General features: G+C 41.6%; 1 protein-coding gene across 1 annotated transcript in view; it reads right to left on the reverse strand.

Moving 5' to 3' along the window:
- The window catches only part of myo15ab (myosin XVAb), a 59,274-nt gene extending 45,422 nt beyond the window's left edge, over positions 1–13,852 (reverse strand). The window contains exons 1-15 of the mRNA XM_044027581.1: positions 11,222–13,852; positions 8,987–10,222; positions 7,943–8,695; positions 7,720–7,830; positions 7,296–7,613; positions 6,930–7,127; positions 6,543–6,778; positions 3,751–4,144; positions 3,404–3,486; positions 2,834–2,897; positions 2,610–2,719; positions 1,022–1,096; positions 727–817; positions 604–609; positions 414–517 (exon numbers count right to left, since the gene is read on the reverse strand). Of these exons, the coding sequence (XP_043883516.1) occupies positions 414–517; positions 604–609; positions 727–817; positions 1,022–1,096; positions 2,610–2,719; positions 2,834–2,897; positions 3,404–3,486; positions 3,751–4,144; positions 6,543–6,778; positions 6,930–7,127; positions 7,296–7,613; positions 7,720–7,830; positions 7,943–8,695; positions 8,987–10,222; positions 11,222–13,837 (6,395 nt within the window). The 5' untranslated portion in view covers positions 13,838–13,852. The remainder of the gene's footprint in view (positions 1–413; positions 518–603; positions 610–726; positions 818–1,021; positions 1,097–2,609; positions 2,720–2,833; positions 2,898–3,403; positions 3,487–3,750; positions 4,145–6,542; positions 6,779–6,929; positions 7,128–7,295; positions 7,614–7,719; positions 7,831–7,942; positions 8,696–8,986; positions 10,223–11,221) is intronic.
- Positions 13,853–22,979: the final 9,127 nt, after the last annotated feature.

Consider the following 22,979-nt stretch of genomic DNA (forward strand, 5'->3'; position numbering starts at 1 on the left):
AGGATTAGCTGAGTAACTAAGACGTGTTAGTAAATTCTGCACTCAGTCGTGTGTGTGTGTGTATACACTACTACTACACAAATGTGTGTTTATCTTAGAGACACAGCAGAAAATCTATGCATTTCATAATCATCGCAAAAGCATTCTGAGAGTCATTAGTAGTGTGATACATGGCATTAAAAGATATGAAAACTTGACTTTCACAATTTTCCGAGTGAAAACAACAATGAAAAGAAAAAAAACAAACACCTTCATTGTTCCAGTGCATATCATGCATTACAAATTATGACAATGACAATAGTCAGCCTTAAAAATATTTCTCCTTTTTTTTCCATTTGGTAACTCTGTAATTCTGATTTATAAAGGAGGAATCTTTATAAATGAAGATTTGACTTCTTGTTAGAATGACTCACTCCTCCATGAAGATCTGTGTGTATTTGCCAAAGCGTGAAGAGTTGTCATTGCGCACTGTTTTGGCATTCCCAAAGGACTCCAACAGGGGCATGGCCTCCAGGATCTGACCAATTACCGAAGACAAGAAGTTACCACGGTTACCTTTGATAGTTTGTTATGAGGGCTAAACAAAAAAAAGGCACACTTTACCTCTATCTGATGTTGAAGTGGCAGAAAACATGCAAGACGAAAATAAAAACACATAAAAATGTGATTAAAAGTTAATGGTTTTTGTATTTACACAAACAGTTCATAAAATAACTTGTATCTCACCTGTTGTGAGATGTTGCGTTTATGATGTATGGCTGTCAGGTAACGCAGGATCAGTTTTGTAGCTTCGGTCTTTCCTGACCCACTTTCTCCACTGTAACAAAAACATTATTATTCATTAAAACAGTAACTTGTGAACATAGAAATAAAAAGGGAAAGAAAATTAAACTGGAGCAAAAAGAAGGTCAAACTGCATTTCACTGCTTTTTAGTTTTCCTCCCTCTGCTGTTTGTTTGCTTGTGCTGGAAATGCAAGGCCTTATCCATACAAATGAAAGAAATTAGGAAAACTTTCCTACCTGATCACAACACACTGGTCCTTTTTGGCATCCATCATGGTGGTATATGCGATATTAGCAATGGCAAAAAGATGACTGAAACACAATGAGACATTTTTAATTAAGAAATGCAACCTGTGTGTGTTCTTGTATGGGTATCTTTGTGAGGACTGACAAACGTATGAACCATAGGGAGTGTGGACATTTGGCTGGTCCTCACATTCAGTCAATTCTTAAAATGGCTTTTTATGCATTATGTCCATGAGTGTCCTCACAATGAATGCTGTGCTGTGTGTATGGATGTGAAGTGCTGGTGAAATCCATAACCAAACCCTAACCATCCCTTGGCAACCGATCCACAGCAGTGAAATAGGAGCCTCTTACTATAACACCTGAGAGTGCTGGCATTTACACCTCTGTTTACCACCTTGCTGTACCGCAGAGCAGAGCTTACGACACATGTAGACAGATGTAGTCCAACAGTATAATCACAGGAACGAAGGTTTCAGTTAAAGGTTAGAGAGTTAAGTTTATCTTCTGTGTTCAGAGGTAGAAAGCACTCGGGGAGCTCATAAATCTTCCAATGCTGCTCAGTCTGGATTTGTTCATTTAATGAGAAAAAGGACTTTAAAATATTCATGTACTTTTCTTTCTTTCTTTTTGAAAAAAACAGGTAGTGTTAGCCCAAATAATATAAAACTAATATTCAAGTGGTTGCAGCAGTCCATGGAAAGTAAGGAAATCTTGCAAAATTTAAATAATTTCGAGAAAGTTATTCCTCACAAGTTTGTCCAGTTGTCCTTGTCAGGATACTACATTCAACTTCCATTCATTTTAAACCTTAACCATAAGCATTTACTGCCGAACTTTGGGCTTAACTTAAAGCTGTAGTGTGTAACTTTTAACTTTAAACAAATGTATGTGATATTGAAACCACTGTCAAATGAGTTCACACAATGCTGATTAAGCCTATCAGCTCATCAGTACAGCAGAGCGGAGGCAGTTGAGGTCAAATGGAACCATCACAGAAACTACTGCTCGGACATGAGCAATTGCCTACTAAAGTGAGACGGGTGCAAACAAGTTGGAGAATGAGTGAAAACATAAAGCAGTGTCCTTAAAAAGTTTCAGAAGTGACTTCTACTGGTGGAAAAAAACCTGGCGATTCAGCTGTTTGATGGGATAAAATCATCTCTTAACTCTCCGAGTGCCCCATCACTGCCGGTGCATACGCACAAATTCTCCCTCAATCGGGTCTAATAGTATTCCTTGACAAAGCACATTTTCAGTTGAAGGACGCAGCATACATGCAGAGGCGGAATGATTACATCAAAAACAACAACATAGTTCCCATGAGGACTTGTAGAGGACCTGATTATTGTCATTTTTTCCTACTGGAAAGGTACTTAAAGAAGTTAAAGAACCCTCAAAAAGTTCTACTACCTGCTTAAACGCAAACTTAAACCATGTCTTCACCTTGAAACTCATGTTAAAGGGACTTTCCGTGCATGTAAGACATAACATAATAATTTCACTGGGCAAAAAGATTTATCACCAAATCATGCAATTAATTACTTGTCACACACACACACACACACACAGATCTTACGGAGGATTTTCACCCAGGCCGTGGCCTTCATACTGAAGCACCATGTCTGTGCCGTAAGTGTTGAGCAACTTGTATGGATTCACAGACACGAGGATGCTGCCTATGTAGGTCTGTGAGATCACAAAAGACAGAGAGACACAAGGGGAATGGAGAGTGCATGAGTTGATGTACAATAGGTGACAATGTCAATGACATTTGATTAGCATATTAGAAATTGGGCATACATAGACAAGTTCCTGGTCGTAGCGCTTCTTCAGGTTCATCAGAACTGTGGTCTCATTCAGCTCACTGAAGTCAAACACAGAGGAAATTAAACACACTCTTGAGAACCAAAATGAATTAACCCTCAATGACATTAAATTACTTTTTTTTCTGTGAAAACTGGTAAAATTATGTGTCATCAAAATCATAAAGCTTATACTTGATGAGCATGTCAAAGAACAACTGCGGAAGTAATTCTTACTAATAAATGATAAAGAAACACAAATATTTAATTCAAGGTTTCTACAGTGAAAATCGATGGACAGAGATCTACTTGAGACTTGCATTTTAATAAAAAAAAAAAAACGACATACTTAACAAAATTTCACTCCATACTCCCAAACTTTTCAAGGATTTTCAAAGCCTGTAGGCAGACTAGGACAAGCACACACTGTAAATCGTTGCTTGCAGAAACTAAATGGATATGCACTGAAATGAACTGCTCAACAGTACAGCAAATAAATAGATAAAGAGCATGTGTGACATGATTGAAAGAGCTGTGAGGCTGTTTGCAAATACTGGGTTGTGCTTACGGCAGCTGTGTCATGTCCTCCATTCCCTCGGCCCAGCGTTTCACCCTGTGGCCTGCTGTGGGCATGCTTAGGATAGAGTAGATCTGGACACACACAAATAACAGTAAGAAAATGTTTCAACTCTGTCATGCAACATTGTCAAAGCTGGAAGCATATGGTCACTGCTTGACACTCACTTGAAGTGAAACATGCTGAATGTTTGTGCTTGTGAACTCTGGAAAATATTTATCTGGGAAAGTTACAGCATATTTAATGACTAGATGACACTCATTTCTATTCCAATTTCTATTCCAAAAATCAGCTGTCAATAAAGATTATGTATAAAAAAAAACCCCCACTGTAGTTACCTTGTCATACCAGTTTTGACCAGGTGCTCTATCTCTGTCAGGAGTCCAGTCTGGGTCATGAGGTCCATCAACAAAATGGGATGTGGGATAGTATCCTTCTAACACGCCATCCTCTCTGTACATGGACCACTTTGTCAGATTCTGGACTGTTCCATGAGGTAAAACCTTCTCAGCTGCCCAAAAATCCTCCCCTCCTTCACCTCCTCCTCCTCGGGCATTCCTGGCCCAGTGGCCTGAGCGAGGCCCGTAGGGGGGCACCACAGCGTAGCAGTTATCCTCACCCTGCAGGCCTGTTGGCACCCTGTATGAGGCATAGCGGAGATGCTGGTTTTGGATGGCATCAGACAGCTTGGGGTTGTGGAACCGACGTGTGAGTGGAGACTTATCAGGCAGCCTGTGGGGCAAACAGTGGTTCTCATAAATAAAAACATGTGACACAGGGTTAAATAACACTGACAAAGGTTTTTGTATTACTTTAGTGCTTATCTACTCTTGATGATCACTCAAAGCTCTTTACACTACAGTTTAGCCCTTCACCTATTCACACCCTTTTACGCACATTCATACAGTGCATTCATACAGTTTAAAACTTTCTGTAAAACGTAATAAAATAAACATGCAATTTCTGATGAGGAATAAATTAGGACACCCCCACATTTTTCCCAGTTAAAATGGCTGATATCACACACAGGTGTATCACATCAAGTGCACATGATTAGAACATTGTTACTCAACATTTTGAAGGAGGCTTGCCCTATTTAAACCTCAGACATTCAGTTTGGTGTGCTCCTGACTGTTGACGTGAGCGTGAACACCATTGTGAGATCGAAAGACCTGTCTGAGGCCTTCAGAAAGAAGATTGTTGCAACATATGAGTCTGGTAAGGGATTTAAAAAGATCTCAAAAGAGTTTGAAATCAGCCATTCCACTGTCCGGAAAATAGTGTACAAGTGGAGGACATTCAAAACAACTGCCAACATGCCCAGGTCTGGCTGTCCAAGCAAGTTCACCCCGAGAGCAGACCGCAAGATGCTAAAAGAAGTCTCCAAAACTCCTAAAATGTCATCATGGGACCTACAGCAGGGTCTGGCGACTGTTGATGTGAAAGTGCATGCTTCTACAATCAGAAAGAGACTGCACAAGTTTAATTTTCACGGGAGGTGTGCAAGGAGGAAACCTTTACTCTCCAAGAGAAACATTAAGGCCAGACTGAAGTTTGCCAGAGAGAACGTAGACAAAGAACAGGACTTCTGGAATAATGTCCTTTGGACAGATGAGTCTAAAATTTAATTATTTGGACAACAGAACAGAGGACATGTTTGGTGCACACCAAATACAACGTTCCTGGAAAAGAACCTCATACCAACTGTGAAGCATGGAGGTGGAAGTGTCATGGTTTGGGGAGTGTATCAGAGGGTGCTTGAGCAACTTGTGAGACCATCTGTAAGAAAAGCTAAAGCGGAACTGGACCCTGCAAGATGACAATGACCCTAAACATACCAGTAAATCCACAAAGGACTGGCTGAATACTAAAAAATGGAGAGTCCTGGAATGGCCCAGTCAAAGCCCAGATCTTAATCCCATTGAGATGCTGTGGGGTGACCTGAAACGGGCTGTACATGCAAGAAACCCCTCAAACGTCACACAGGTTAAAGCATTCTGCATTGAGGAGTGGGGCAAACTTTCCTCAGACCGATGTCAGAGACTGGTAGAGGGTTACAAGAAGCGTCTCACTGAAGTTAGGGGGTAACACTAGGTATTAGGGGGTAGGGTGTCCTAACTTTTTCCTCAGTTAGAATATGCATTTATGTTGATGTCTTTTGTTTAATGAGTAAAACAATGTTATTTTTTGCTGTTTACCTGCAATTATATCACTTTCTTTTCCAGAGATAAATAAAAACAAGATTAGACATTGAAATGTGAACATTTCTTAATGAATAACTGAATATTTTATGGGGTGTCCTAATTTTTTCACATGACTGTAATTCACACCTTTTCACATGCTGCTGGCATAGCCATCAGTCATCATCAATTTGGGGTTAGGTGTGTTGTACAGGGACACATCGTCATAGAGATTAGAAGAGCTGGAGATCAAACCCCCACCTTCTTGTTAGAAGATGAACTGCTGACTCACAGCTGCCCTACAGTCAGACAAGTTCTTTTAATACAATCCTATACCATTGTGATATGAATGGCAATATTTGTGACTTTTAAACAAATTCCATCACAGGCCCTCAGGGTACCAAGAACCTTTAGAGGAGGTCAAGAGGTAAACTTGTATTTTATGATGGAAAAGAACCCGCTGCTCCAGGCTAAATGATTTGTCTTGGTGCTACTTCATTCATAGAACAAGGAAATATGATTGACACCAATGACTTCTGAACTGAGTCATCATGGGCTGAATGAGAGAATGGATGGGTAAACATATGAAAAATAAAACAATCTGCAGCTAATTGCAAGTAAACATTTAAGTGTGCTGTTGAGTGGTTGAAGTGATCTGAGTGTTCTGTCCTACTGGAAATAAATGTACAGCTTTCATTCTATGTTTCCTTTCCATTCCATTTCCATTCATAGTTAATGTGATAAAATAGGCTTATCATTAACAATAGTCATCATGATATATTTGTGCATATATGCTGATGTACAAATATACTACTATATTTATCAGTACTATATTTCAATTTCATGTATTTACCACAGTTAACCACACAAAGTGTTCAACATTACATAGTTTTCTCTTTCTAGTCTTTCTCTGTCCTAGTTTCCATTAATAGCATACCGTAGTTGCTTACCTGTAACTGACACTACGGAGTTCTTCATTCCTCATCGCAGACATGAGGTTGGGAGGGGTGGGTTGAGGTATGCCTGACAGTCCTGAGTTTTCTGACAGACGGTAAAGTCCTGCAGAACGAAGAGTCTGATTCTGCCTCAGAGCAGATGAAAGGTTGGGTTTCTGGCCAGGAATAATTAGGCTAGAACCATCAGGGAGCTGGTATGATGCGTTTCGAAGAGCATTATTCAAAAGAGCCTGCAGGTAATTCAAAGTTACAATCACATTTCGTTAAAGTATTCAAATTATTGCCATTTAATTATTTGATTCTTGGCTTTTGAACAATCATGGTAACAGTCAATAAAGACCACGTACTGCAGCAAAGTTAAATTATCAAACAGGTACACACCTGAGACAGGTCAGGACCAACTGGTTTCCATGGATCAATGATGATGGTTCCATCAGACAGGGTATATGACACACCTCTTAGATGGGGGTTTTGCAGGGCAGCTGTTAGACTGGGGCTCTTTGGTTTTCTTGGGTCAACTATAATAGTTCCATCTGGGAGGGTGTATGAAGCTCCTTTTAACGCAGGGTTACCGAGGGCCTAAATAATATAAGAGGGGGTTTTAGTCAAGCATTAGTTTAACAAAAGCCAACAGAAAGATTGCAAATGCTTATTATGTTTGCTTACCAATTTTTATCAGTAAAATGCAAAGAGCTACACCAATTTAAAGAACATATCTTATACATATACGCATACTACATATCTAACCTTAGTCAGATCTGGTGACAGAGGTATATTGGGGTCACGGATTCCTCCTGGTAATGTGAAGGATGAGTCTCGCAGGGAGGAGTTTTGAAGGGCACTGGAAAGGTTTGGAGAGAGAGGTTTCCGTGGATCGATTATGATAGTGCCATCTGGCAGAGAGTATGACGCACTTTTCAGGTAAGGGTTCTGAAGTGCTGCTGTCAGGTTTGGGGACTTGGGTTTCTTGGGGTCTATCACAATGGTCCCGTCAGGAAGAGAGTAGGAGGCTTCACGCAAAGCTGGGTTGGCTAAGGCCTTTGCAAGGTTTGGAGATATTGTATGCTGCACACATAGACATAATAAATATCAGCAAATATAACTGTTATTTTAACAACATTTAAATAAAATGTGAGTTCTATTAAAGTAAGAATCAAATGTAATAGATTACTTGCTGTCTAGGGTCTATAATGGTGCCATCAGGGAGAGTATATGATGCACTTTTGAGATCCTGATTCTGAAGGGCTCTGGAAAGACTAGGAGACATGGGCACACGTGGATCCTGTGTAGGTAAAAGTGTAGAATGACATAGGAGGTTATAATGTACTGTATCAACACAAGGTCACATACTTAGTATTACATTCTATAATGTAATGTAATTCTTTGATACATACCCTGATCACTGATCCATCAGGCAACGTGTATGAGGCTCCACGGATTTGTTGGTTTTGCAAGGCGTGGCCAAGCATAGGGGAGGAACGTGAATTGCCATATGGTGACATCAAGGTTCCTTCTGGCAGCCGGTATGATGCCTGCATCAGCTGTGAGTTTTGCAGGGCATTTCCTAACATTGGTGAAGATGGTGGTGGAGGCCCATAAGGCGACCTTAATTGCATGGGTGACTGGAAAGATGCTTGTCGAAGGTTAGGGTTCTGCTGTAATGCACTGTGAAGCTGAGGTCCAGCCGGTGCATAAGGATTACGGCGTAGCATCATTGGTGATTTTAAAGATGAGACATTCTGCAAGCCAGATCGGTTCTGCAGAGCCTCATGGAGCAGTGGTGGTGGGCCAGGTTCAGAGATATAATCATATGGGGTAACAACAGTTGGCCCGTATGGTGAATGCAGCTGTGGAGTATCATAAGTGGTCACACGTCTTAGTGCCTGACCATGTCTCATGGCTCCAGAGAGCATTGGAGATGAAGGCACAGATGGAGCATATGGGGACTGGGGCCTTTGTAGAGGAGACACAAAGGATGCATCTCTCAATGCGCGATTCTGCAGTGCTCCAGACAAAATAGGAGAAGAAGGGGGCATAGGCTGTTCATAAGGAGACATTGGACTTCGTAATGAAGAAGCATAAGATGCATCTCTTATAGCTTGATTCTGCAGCGCTCCAGACAACATAGGGGAAGAAGGGGGCATAGGCTGTTCATAAGGAGACATTGGTCTTCGTAAAGAAGAAGCATAAGATGCATCTCTTATAACTTGATTCTGCAGTGCTCCAGAAAGCAGAGGAGAAGAAGGGGCCATGGGCTGGACATTAGGTGACATTGGTCTCTGCAGTGGGGAAATGTAGGAAGCATCTCGAATGATCTGGTTTTGCATAGCACCAGAAAGGTTAGGGGATTGAAGAGCATAAGGGTCTATATATTCAGTAGCAATCTCACTCATGCCCAGAACCTGGGCCTCTGGGCCAAAGTGTGAAGGCGGAATAACAATCTGATCAGTATGAGGATCAGAATAGAGTCCAGCCACATGGGCCTCTGGTGCATGAGTGAGTGAATAGGCATGTTGAGGAGGCAGAAGAGGGGAGGAATGACGGGACAGTCGAGGAGAGAGGCGTGGGGATGAGGGACGTGGCATTTGTTTCAGAGAGGGCTGTGGAGAAGCAGGAGGCATTCTTCTCATAGATTGCTGAACCATGAGGGGACGTCCTCGAGCTATGGGTCGAGGAGGATATCGGCCAGATTCTCGTCTCCCAAGGGGAGCACGGTGGACCATGTGAGGAGAGTGAAAAGGGGAAGAAAGAAGGGAGGAGTCCACTGTGAGAACAGAAGATCTATTGCTTCTTATAGATGAGGCACGAAATGGACGCACATTCTGGGTGGGTGGGGGCACTGGACGCCCCCTCAGACCCATAGGAGAGGGTCTCACAGTACCTAAAGGGACATTTCCCCCCATCCTGGGCCTCGCCAAGGGAGTGGGGTCCCTAAGCAGTCGAGTTGAACGACGAGATAGGGTGGGAGATGATGGGCCAGGACGGCGCCCAGCAGGTGATAAACTACGGCGAGATGGAGCAGGAGATGGAGACGGTCTTCTACTGAAATGTGGAGAATGAGGGGGAGATACATGACCAGGAGAAAGGGGACGGGAGGGTGACCCATGCATCTTTCTCCCCCCAAATGGGCTATGAGCAGGAGCAGGTGATGGTGGGGGGCTCCGCCTCCTCATGGAAGCACGAGGTGAGGAAGGCGGAGATCTTTGCCTCATTGATGCTCTTGGTGAAGGTGGAGGACTTCGTCTTATAATAGAAGCACGGGGAGAGTGTGGGGGGGAGGGTCGTCGGGCTACAGGAGATGGTGATCGCTGAGGCATTCTACGATGGCCAAGTGGGGACACCATGGGAGACGTAGGAGGGGAGATCTGTCTGGACATAACAGAGGGTTGTCTTTGGGCACCTAAAAAGCTATTCCTCAAGGACGGTTGTGGGGAGGGACCTGGTCTCCGTGCAAGCCTAGGAGAAGGTACTGGGGATGCCATGACAGAGGGATGGCGCTGCAACTGGGGAGAGGGCATGATGACAGAGCGTCGTGATGGAGTTGGAGAGGGTTGCAGACGACGAGCAGGAAGAGGAGACATGTTTGCCTGCTTAATAATCATGGCAGTTGGAGTAGGGACTATGGGTGGGCCATAACCCTGTGGCATCATCATTGGATCTGTCATCATCTGCTGCTGGAGCAACACAACAGAAACAAAATTATATTAGTGAAAATATGGTAGTTCTAAATAAGTATTAAGATTTATGGAAAAAGAAAATTCTGTGAACTTGTAGGTAGTCAACTATAGTTTAAATAATCTACAAACTTTTGTAGACACACATCAATGTTGATTGTGAGTAATTAAAGGCGACATAGACCGGAAGCTCCAAATAACGCTGTGTTTGTGTGTGTGTATCTGCGTCATTTCCTCGTTTATGAAACCCTAAAGTTTCAGAACAACAGTTCAGCCACTGCTGAGAAAATAATGATGTATTGTTTTCCTCGGCTCTGCGAAGTGGATCGGCACTTCCTTAATTTGATGTCGTCATCAGAAATCCTCACCACTCCTCTCACCACGGTAGCGCCTCCTGGTGTGACACTAGTCCGGGCACATCCGGTTGCGTACATTCAACCGCAGAAGAAGAAGAACTACTCTCGTTGTAGCTGCTGAGATGCAGAGCATCCACCCTGCCAGAGGGGGAGCTGTGTATCTGAGAGCTGGCCTAAGTATTATGTCACTTCCAGGTACCTGGCCAATCACAGGACAGTGGGAAAGCTGTCGTTGGCTGACGAGAGCGTCAGTGAGGAGATATTTTGATTGGCTCGTTTGCAGCGACTAGTAGGTTTTTAACCATGAAAACAAGTTAATATATGTAAGTAGACCTCCATAACTAACATATACAAGCATTCGATGTTGCCTTTAAGTTCAAATAAAAAATCAATGATAAATCTCATACTCTAGTTTCACTACCCATTGTTAGTTGTTACAGATGCTTTGGCTCTGAGATGATATTAGGAGACTGTATACCTCAAGCTGGTTTCTTGTAGGGACAGTGAAAAAAGAAACACTAGGAATTTATCCCACATTTCCATAGGTTCACCCAATATCACATTAGAAATCAGGCTACAAGCCCACCTTCAGTGCCCTCTAAGACTAAAGAGTACAGTTATACAAAATCAATACAAAACTTACCTGTGGCAAAATCATCTGCGGAGATATATGTTGCTGTGGTGCCAATATTTGCTGTGGTGCCAATATTTGCTGTGGCATCATTTGTTCTTGCGGTGACATCATCTGCTGCTGTGCAAACATCATTTCTTGCTGTGCTGACATCATCTGTTGTTGTGGTGACATTAGCTGTGGGGTCATCATCTGTTCTTGAGCAGACATCATCATTTGTTGATGTGATGACGCCATTTGTTGTTGTGGTGACATTATCTGTGGGGCCATCGTCATCTGTTCTTGAGCAGACATCATCATTTGTTGATGTGGTGACGTCATTTGTTGTTGTGGTGACATTATCTGTGGGGCCATCATCATCTGTTCTTGAGCAGACATCATCATTTGTTGATGTGGCGACATCACCTGTTGCGGTGACATCTGTGGGGACATCATCATCTGTTCTTGAGCAGACATCATCATTTGTTGATGTGGTGACATAATTTGTTGATGTGGTGACATCATTTGTTGATGTGGTGACAATGCCATTTGTTGATGTGGTAACATAATGTCACCAGGATGACCTGGTGCAAGAGGAATCTGGTCTTCGTATTGGATTTCTGACATGTTTTCAAATTCTGGATCTGGTGGCAAAGTAGGTACAGGTGGCAGGGGCACATCCAGACGTTCTTTCCCAAATAGGCGCACTTGAGGTCTAGGAACTCTGAATGTTATCTCCCCTCCCTGAAGGCCACCTGTATCATCCCCATATTGATTTATATGGTCTGGATATTGGTCCCCATACATGCCCTGTACCTGATCCATCCCCTGTCCATCAAAGCCAAAGTTCTGCTGGCTTCCTGATGGTAATCCCATTGCCTGCTGGGAGCTGTAATCTTGGTAGGAAATGCCAGCATCACTATAATTAAGTTGATAGTCAGGTGAAAGCCCCCCTTGTATTCCCATAGTTGTTGTGTAAGGGTTCTCATAATAACCTGCTAGTCCATTATTGATGTAACCTCCTTGTCCGTCACTGTAGTATACTCCTTGACCATTTTGATCATAATAACCCTGAGCCTGAGGGTCAACAAATCCATCTATGGCTCCCCCATACATATGGTCCTCCCCCATAAGTGCATAATAGTCTAGTTCCTCATCCCCATACATTGCCACTGCCTGTTGTTGCTGGTAACCATATGGATCCTGGTTGTTATAGTAGCCCTGAGAAGATGAATACGGGTTATAGTAGTCTTCCATGCCCTCCTCCTGAAGACCACCTTCATAATATTCTGCATTTGGATCATAAAATCCATCCTCCTCATAGTATCCCAGGTCTTGATGGTCTGCTCCCCCTGCCTCATCATCATAGTAATGAAACTGACCCTGGCCATCATAAGCTGCAGCTACCTCATCTCTATAGTTGCCATAACCATCATAATAATCTTCATAACCTTTCTGTTGAATTGAATATCCCTGGTCATACCCATAAACGTCCTCACCATGTTCATAACCATTATTATGGTAACCATGGAGATAACGCCTTGAGCTGGCTTGTCGGCTATGTGCTCTGCGTCCCCCCCAGCCATGATGTCCAGAATTTTCACGCATTTTAGTTGACAGGAAGCGCTTGGTCAACCAGTTTGTTGCTGCTGCAACCTTACCCAGCAACACACTTCTGTTCTTGAAGTCATCAGAAGGTTCGTCACCATCCTTTTTCCGAAATAAGTTTTTAAAAAAGCCCCCCTTCTTCTCGTTTGCTTCTTTATTTCCTCCCAGACGAAGCAGCATGTAGGTTGGCTTTTTACCATCAGATGCTTTCTCTTTGGCCTCTTTCTCCTTTTTTCCCTTTTTGCTGGCCTTGAACCTCATCATGAATCGAGATGTGTTCTTCAGCATTGACTTTCGGCGTTTCTTCTTAGCAAGTCGAAACTTCCGCTTCCCTAAACCCAGGAACAAGCGTGATGTACTTTTCAGCTTCTTTCTACTGTTCCTGCGCCTCTTGAAACCAGAAAACTTCATGAACATCCTGGACATGTTCTTCAGACCTTTCTTTGGAATTTCCTTGACTGGAAGCTGTGGCGCTTCCTCTTTTTTTCTGCCTTTTTTCTTCTTTGCATCGGCATGAGCTTTTCCTTTGTCTTTGGTCTTTTTTTTGGATTTTCCATAATCATCTTCATCCTCTTCATCTTCTTCTTCATCTTCATCCTCCTCGTCATCTTCATCTGAGTATTCCTCACGTCTAGATCTCCCTCCTTTCTTTCCCTGAGCAGCTTTGCCTCCCCGGCCTTTCCCTTTCCTGTCATATTCTGAGTCATCCTCCTCATCTTCTTCACTTAGCTCTTCATCCTCTTCATCACTCAGAAGCTCATCCTCTTCTTCATCTGACTCGACTTTCTTGCCCTTCCCTTTGTCTTTTCCTTTCTTTCCATCACCCTTCCCCTTGGGTGACTCCTCTTTTCCCTTTTTTCCCCCTTTCTTATCATCCTTTCCCCCTTTCTTGTCATCCTTTCCACCTTTCTTGTCATCCTTGGTGGCTTTCTTGTCATCCTTCCCTTTTTTTTCTTCCTCCTTTTTTTTCTCTGGTTCAGGCTTTCCACCTTTCTTTGTGTCCTTCTTTGTGTCCTTCTTGGTGTCTTTCTTGCCAGGCATTGTGACAAATGGCTAAGAGCATACCATGCCCTCTATTCAGAACTCGATACTGTATACCTTCAAACACACAAAGACAAAGATTTTACATGCACAGTGTAAACTGTAACAGTATGTTTTAGTTTAAAATGAAAAAAATGTGATGTAATATAAGCACATAACCAAGACTCTGACCTGAAGATCTCTTGTCCTAAATATTCCTTTTATACTCTGTGCCAGCACTATATGCAGGTTCACTATCAGCGTGAGGACAGGTCCACCTGGCCAAAGCAGTTCTACATTGTCCAAATGTGGACCCCATGAAGACTCCTGTCCAAACATAAACAGATAAACATCAGAAAAACCTTTTAACCCTTGTTTAATTTTCTCAGTGAATTCAGTTTTTAAACTATAAAATCATTTCCCAGAAATATTACTTTTATATAATATAATATTTGTTATACAAGAGAAAATAAACCAACATATATTTATATTCAAAAAGCTTTTTCAATTTAACATTTTTAAATTGGTAAAATCAAACTCAAACTGATCAAGTAATCTCCCTAGCTGGCTAAATTAATAATCCATTACTAACCATTAATCTTTCCAACATTACAGTGTGTATATACAGTTTATATGGAGAGTAGCAAAAAAAACAATGAAATCTAGTAAAACACACTCCAGTTCAAGCTCTACCCCAGAGTCCAACTTTTCTCCAGCAGAGTTGTAGTTAAAGAAATAATCTTGTGGTGGTGTCAGCACACTCAGTCATCAAGACTATTACCTCCACATTAAATGACACACCCTTCAGAGAAGTAAATGTGGTATTAGCCAGGATCTTTGTGCTCGTCAAATATGTTGTGTCCTTGCTGAAGGTCTATGTTCAAGAAGTTTGAAGAAAAAAGAAAAGCAAATGTCCAGGATGAAGTCTGTGGGTCATACTCCACTACTTCCTCTGACCTACTCCGTCTTCTGTTGCACACAACAACACATTCCCTCACTCAACAAAGCACTGTGGTCACACTGCCCTCCTCAGAGTTTGTGACAGCGAGAGTGTGTGCAAGTAAGTGTGTGTATGTGTGTATGTGTGCGTGAGTTTGTGAATGTGTATGTGTGTGAGAGAGAGAGAAAGAAAGAAGGGCAGATGGGTTGCCAGGATGTGTGTGTGTGTGTGTGTGTGTGTGTGTTCGTTCGTGCATGCACATATACTGTATGTGTGTGTGTGTATGCGTGCATTTGAGGAGTTCCTTGTGACTGCTCATAGAAGGAGTCTTAATTTGTCATCTAGCTCTACAGGTGAAACTTGAGAGTTTGGGGCAGCTGAGGGGGCGGGGCATAAATAATACAAAAGGTCCAGAGAGAGCGAGAAAGAGAGGGAGCGAGAGAGAAAGGAACAGAGACAATCATAGGATGTAGAGCCTGATTGGCAGGAAGAAGTCACCAAGTAAAAAAAAAAAACATCCAGTAAATAAAAACATAAAACATCTCTTCTTTTTTCTGTTGATTGCTTATATATGTAGTTATCATCTCCTGGATTTCTCACCTTTAAAATACTCTTCCTTTTTTGTGATGCATCCCTGAGAAATATCTAAATAGCATAAATGTAAGCAGAGCAGGCAGCCATCAACCTACATGCACATACATAACAGCAGGAGAAGAAGCAGAGGCAGGAGAAACACCCACTTGTTTGATGTATGACATCTTCCCCGCATCAGTAACAGAGGAATGACTCTGTCAGGATAACACACGCACACACATGCACACACACACACATACACACACAGTGAAGGATCAGTAACAGGGCTGTGATTAAAAGTGCCATCAACCAAATTATTCCTCTTCCAAAGGGAAGGGTTCGGATTGCCAGATCTGTCATGTTACAGGGTATAGGTGTTGGGTTGCCAGATCCTGATCTTTTGGTCTTGGTGCGTAAGTCTATCTGATCATTACCAACCAGCAAGGCCCACATGTGTGTGCATGTGTGCACAGACATGCAGAGTTACGTCTCTGAGTGGGTGCATGTGTGCATTAAAAAGACTGAGTGCTTGAGAAAAGATATTTTTTTCCCGTGGTTTGTCTCTAAGCATTCATCTTCCTTTGAAGCAGAATGAAAAGACCCTATCAAATATGGAAAAAACTCTTTAGTTGCAGCCAGTCTTCCTATTCCCAAAGAATTCGCTGCTGGCAGGTGGTCCTTCATCTTTTGATATAATTTGTGGAGAAGAGACAACTTAGAGATACATGCCCTGGAGAGAAAAGCAGACTTATGACAGAGGTGGACTTGATGAGGCTCATCAAAACCCTTCAGGTCCTGAGGCAGAGCAGTAGAGCATCTTTGACACTTTGCGCGCGCACACACACAGTGTGGGCACTCATACATAATCCCTAACGCCTTAACCTTAACCATCACAACTAAATGATTAACCCTAACCCTAACCTTGACCTAATTCTAACCTTAAAACCAGGTTTTAATCCTCAAAAAGCCTGATAAAATTATGTGGACCAGCAAAAATGTCCTCAGAGGGTCAATATGTCCTCACAAACATGGGTTTGCTTGACAATTGGTCGGTAGAGGTAGCAAATACAAGTATACACAGACAGAGAGAGAGAGAGAGAGAGAGAAAGAGAGATACAGCGCTTTCCTTTCATGACTCGATTGACTTCCATTTACCAGTACAGCCTCACCAAAGCCTTATTCCAATAACCAGTTAATAGATAACCGTAACCATAACCTAACCACGATTCAAATATCAGTCCCAAACTTAACAAGTTCCTCAGAAATTAGGTTTAGTCTTTTTGAGACCAGATTTTGGGCTCCATGAGGACTACTGGTCCTGACAAGTTCAATGTTTATGTCAGAAAAGGCCCTAAAGAGGTAACACACACACACACACGTAATCTGCTGCTATCTAGTGGAACAGTATCACACCTGCAGCACTGTTTTTGGTTTGTCAGGTAAGTAAATGCAGGCCTGCAGCAAAGTCTTAGGTTAACCCAACACACTGCAAACATTTCCTGATCAAATAATGGTTTATCCTGAGTGGCAAGGTGATGCAGGAGACAGCATGTTCAGCTTTCAAGGGAGAAAAGAAAAGAAAAGAAGGACCTCGAAATAAACTAGCCATAAGGGCCGCTGCAACAGGGCAGGCAATGCGGGTCCCCATGATAACCCCCCCACCACCACCAAAATGGCTATTTGATTCTATTATTTTTATATGAATGAATTTATGTATTTTTTTAAATCAGACACTTCTCAACTCTGTCATGTTGTTTTTGTAAATGTAATTTGAATTATTTATTGTTTAATTAATAAAAAATAATGAAACCCCACAACCCTGAAGTAGAAGATGGATGGATGGATAAAAAAAATGAATGCCATGTTTCCATTTATAGAATAACTAATACATGTATACATTAAGTTATTAATGAGTATTTTAACTTTTCAATCAAATATGATGAATAAAAAAGTTATTACCATGTCTGTGATTCTAGTTTTCCTCAATACCAATGAAGCCTGATTTATCCTCACTCACACTTTTAGTAATTCTCACTCATTAAAACTTAGCGAGTCATGCAACGTTTTCAGTTAAAGCTTCAGTGGTAGGTCTCAGTCATCTTTCTGTAGCCACACACCTCTTTAGTCAGCTATTTGAGTTGCCACTTGTTATTAAATCATCTAATCAATTCAGTACTGTCAGCTTGTTTATTTGTGTGCCTAACCAGTGTTCCTTTTTCCTCTTTTTGTTAATATAATTGAAGTTTTGAATTTACTTTTACCAGGAGGACAACAGCTCAAGAGACAGAGCTGGTCACTGTGGCAGTTCAACCAATTAAAAGAGCAACAGGGAGGAGACGTAATGGTCCAACAGGTGAAGATGAAACGCCTGAATGAAGACAGTGATGACCAATTATACTGTGAGATAAAATATGATGGGATGTGCAACACAAGAAAAAAGAAAAACGCAGAGCTACACTTTTTCTCTTGCTTCACTCTTGGTTGCTACAGTTTATGACAATTTATATTCAAGACTAATTAAGACTTTTTTAATGCCACTAAGAACAAACTCAAGACCAATTTAACTGTAAATAACATGAAAAAAGCACACAAGTATTTGCAACAAGCTGATCTGAGATGCACTAGTTTTAATCCAAACTTGTTTTGCTTTGACTTATTTGATTGATTGCTGTTTTTTTTGCCACCACAGCCGAGTGTTGTCTAGAGGTCTGTTGCTGCTGTCGCTGGTGTCAATATCAGAGAGAGTGGTGGCAGCACGGTGGGGACAAGAGTAGAAATGAACTAGGAAATACCTGCCATTTGTTGACAGGTTGATTTTGGAGCTTTGTGTTTTTCTGTGTGTAAGTGAGATTCTTCTGTCTCAATTCCCATTGGGCTTTGAGTTTGAAACACTTCTTGCACTTCTTGATTGAAAATCCAATATTTTGAGAAAAGGCTACTTCCCATGTTTTGACTCGGGAAATGGGATTTGAAAGATTAATTTAGGACTTTGTAATGCAAGTTTAAACCTTTTAGCCTGCTGTTTTTTTCTGGTGCAAAGCCCTATTTCTCTGCTTTACGGTATCCATCCATCCATCTTCTACCACTTCATCCTCCACATGAGGGTCACGCGGGGTGCTGTGCCAATGTCAGCTGACATAGGGCTAAAGACGGGGTACATCCTGGACAGATCACCAGTCCATAGTTTTTGAATTTCCTAGATATTACAAACGGTCTAATTACACATGCCAAATCATGTCAGTGATGACAAGTTGGTAACAGAAGGATTAGTAGAAAAAATGGGACAACATTTGTTTGATGTAGCACCCCCACCATAACTCTGTAACATGGGGCCCCCAAAGTCAGTTGAAACGCCCCTGTTAACCGGACAGTAGCTTTATGAAGACAGAAGGAGATGGAGGACAGACACCTACCTTTCCTCCAACACACACCCAACCTAGAAATACGCTCATGTCACTGGAACTTCATAGGCAAGTCTCTTCATCCTCTTCTTGGTGAGTAAGCCCGTTAAAAAAAGAAAGAAGAAGAGTAACAGGTGAAACTGACGCAAAAACACCTTTACATTTTTACGTTTTCTCAATCCTAACTACACTCATATGCTGCTGGCGTCGGTCAGTAGGGAGGGAGAAGTGCCACCGGGAACGAGAGGATGAATATTTAACGACGGCTATTATTCAACGCGCGGTCGGGGGGATGAGATCCACACAGTCCGGTGAGAAGTGATGAGCACCGCGGGAGAGCAGCCCCGGCCAAACACGACGATAATAAACTAGGTGGGTTAAGGAAAGCTTAATTAGTTTAGCTGCATAAAAATAGATGTTGTTAATAAGAGTTTAGTGTTTTCTTCTTTTTCCACTACCTGCCTGTTGTCCACAGTTTGCGCCATAATTGGGTCTCAATATTAAGGTCTGCGTGACAAAACCATAACAGACTGTATATAAACATAGACGCAAACTTCCGGTTCGAAAGGCCAGGAAACAGGATGTAAGCAGCATGTGCTCCAGTACCAGTAATGTCTCCTCAAGGACATGTGAGTAAAACATGGTGTAGAGCGTTTGTACCAAATGATTTCGCTAACAATGGCTAGACCCAGAAAGACAGCTTCCATGACTTTTTCTGACTTCTCGGAAATGCAGTCCAACCAGAGGGGATGTAACTCCCAGTTCCAACCTCCAATAGAGCACAACATTAGCCACCAGGGGGCGACTCTGCTCGTTGCAAAAAGAACTCTGTTAAAATGGAAGTCTATGGGAAAATGAGCTTCAGTAATGGTCTCAATCTCTAGTTTCTGGTCTTCTTCATGTCAAAATTTACATCAGATTACATTCACTTTGGAACAAATTAGACAATAAAGAGTGGCACATCAAACTGGACACCAGTGTGATTGACAGCTGGTATCATCCAGTAGGTGCTGGACACAGGTAAAGTGTGAGAACTTCCGGTTGCAAAAAAACTGTCATGGCGCTGGTCAAATTGTGAAACTCTGTAGCTAGTTTTTGACACCTGAAAGAGAATGTCCCATTTTTAAACAAGGTCTATGGACAAAACCAGTTCAACTGGACAGCCCACCCCAAAAAATAACCCAATACCAGAACTCAAAATATATCAAAGTCCAAAAGCATTACTAATATTTAGAGCTGCAACTAGCAATTTCTGTTAATATGAAAACTATTTTCTCAGTTACATGATTAGTTAAAATAAAATGTCAGACAACGGTGAAAAATGTTGATCGGTGTTGAAATGAAACCTTGAAATGATGATGTTCTCAAATGTCTTGTTTTGTCCACAAATCAAAGTTATTAAGTTTAAATTATTTATGGAATATATTTAATATTTATTTAGGAATTGATTTTTAATCGTTTCAGCACCACTAATATTCTCATTGCAAAATGTGTAGTGACAATCTTACAGTAACTCTTGCATGAAAAGCCTTTATTTAACCAAGGTCCTAAATTGTTTATATTATATTGTATAGTTCAGTGGTTCTTTTTTATACCAAGAACCACAAAGTAACACCATTATCATCAACGTTAAAAATACATTGGTGAAAATAGGCCGAGCAAAGTCAGCTACAGACTTTTCACTGGAGATGATTTGCTCTGTCATCATCCCCATCTTCCTCAAATACTTCACACACTAGTATAGTGTAATTAGAATAAGGGAGTGAAAGTAACTTTAATTCTAATTATTTTTATGTTATTTATTTAGTTTTCTACGTACCACCAGAGGAACCTTGTGCACCACTGATGGTACAGGGACCACAGTTTGAGAACCATGGGCAGTAGGATATATAATATAATTAGACACAGGGTATAATCAGAAGTGGAACACAGTTCGGTGAACATGGTGTTCATGTTACTAATGTTTTTGCTTTCTCTTTTCCTTTTTCCTCCTCCACACTGCCTGCATGACATGAGATTACTGTTCATGTCTAAAGCAGTAACTGTACACAGATCAGCCACAAAAAGATATTTTTCCTGCAGGTCTGGCAACCCTAATTGAGTATTTCCTCTCACCTGAGCTGATGGGGATGATGGGAATCGGAGTCATGATGAGGTGGTTCAGTGGAGTGAAATGAAAATAAAGGAGATGCATCCAGAAAATGAATCATTCTTAACGTCTCCACATGAGCAGTGCTGCTGTTCCCCACCAGATGGACCCGCTTGACAGCAAACAAACCGCACAGAGCCACAATCTGCGGTGCCGCTGCTCGCTCTGTAACCCAGATGACCTTGCCATCACCACCCATACTCACCACTGACTGTTGCCTGTTGCCTGTTACCTCGGACCTAGACCATTTGACATTGAATTCGCTGTTGAGAGCCATGACACAAGACCTCCTTGTTTATCTCTTTTTGCACCTTTCTTTTCTTTTTTTTTGTTTTGTAATAAACTGCCTTTGGCTGCGTTACAGCTATTTTTAGCGCTGTTCCCGAAACAGTGACTTACATTTACCTCTAAACCAACAGCACATTTACAATGGAAAATAATTCAAGTATGTTGATGTACTGCAGCTGGCAGCCAAACACTGCACAGTCAGTGTGAGAGAGTGTATCCTGCTTTAATGCTTTCTAGATTTTTTTTGTCCTCTTACTGCATCAGTGTCAAGGCTGCTCATTCACTTTGTCTTAAAACACAATGTGCAGTTGAATTATTCAGAACTGGAGTCCCATCTGTGCTGACCACCACCCCCAAAATGCAGTGGGAACCTGGGGGTCATGATGAAATGATCAGTTCTCTCAACTCGTTTTTATGAACAAAAATAAAAGAAAAACTGTGTATTTTGTGAATTTTGCACAATTATTGCTACCCCCGTTTATGTTTTCAAATATGCAATATAAAATGAATCATAACTTTGACTCAACTACACATAAAAAGACAAAAGCATTTGTTTTGTAAAGCCTGAAGACATGACCTATGAATACACACCCCAAGGATGTCCAAGGAGTTGTGTATTATTTCAAGGGTGCACCTGCAGCACTGATCTGTGCCGTGTGAGCACTAAGGGTTGAACGTGTGCCTTAAACTTTTTTCAGGTTGTCTACGCTGCCAAAGCGTGCAGAATAATCAACATAAATTCACCTGTGGACCTTTATAGCAATTCTCAGACAATGTCTATGTTTTAATACGAACAATTGGGTCTGGACATTGTCCAGAGTTTGCTGTTCACACATGACAAACAGATTGTCTAGGTGCGATACGTTCACAATAGCAGAGGGTTAGGGTTAGCAGAATCAGGAGGAGTCAGGTGAAGTGGTGGCACCCGGCTTTAGCATGCAGGAGGCAGGACACTCACTGCAGAGATTAGACTACAAGGATACGGCAGGGGAATCTCCAGAGCGAGGGTGAAGGACATTGGTGTTCACACATACAGCTGTTCCGGACAATCTCTGGACTGCAGTGCATGTCAGTAAGTAGCTTATGTAAGTGTCGCTGGATAAGCTATCACTGCAGTGAACAAACACACTGCAATGAAAGTAGTTCAGCATTAATCTTAAAATTCCTGATTCTGGCACATGCAGTTGCAACGATAGGGGTGACATCCTCTGTATTACTAAATGTTTTTGAATATGTTATTTAAGAGGTAAAATGTTGCGCAGTGTTGCTTTAAAACACAGCTGCTGATGCATGTTTGAATTATTTAGAACATGTCTTTTTGCGAAGACCCCAAAATTGCAGTACTGTGGGACTCTGGGCATCATTAAACACGTATCTAGGGAAACTTGCCTAAAATAATTGACTTCAGTTTCCTCAAAAATGGCCTTTAAATGTGTGCCTTGAATTTAATTCACTAAGGTCGTCCTCATGCCCATAGCCAGCAGTGTTGCTTATGAAATGTCATGTCAAAAATGAATATGTTGACCTTAAATAAATAGTTTTTAATTATGTAACCCATCCATTCTCTGCTGTTCTTCAGGACCAGTGCATGTTTCATCATAGTAAGAATCATTGCACATATCATGGCAAATATGATTTATTATTATAATCACGCACAGCTGGGTGGAGTTGAAGGAGTGGCAAACATTAGATCTAAATGTCAGAAGTACCTGGCACTTGGTGAATAATTCCAGGCCATTTTATTGCCACTGGTTTTCATTAATATCCTTTATACACTGGCCAGTACGCAGGTATTAATTCCTGATAACAGGA

The sequence above is a fragment of the Solea senegalensis genome, linkage group LG6 (genome assembly GCF_019176455.1).
Source record: "Solea senegalensis isolate Sse05_10M linkage group LG6, IFAPA_SoseM_1, whole genome shotgun sequence".
Lineage (NCBI taxonomy): Eukaryota > Metazoa > Chordata > Actinopteri > Pleuronectiformes > Soleidae > Solea > Solea senegalensis.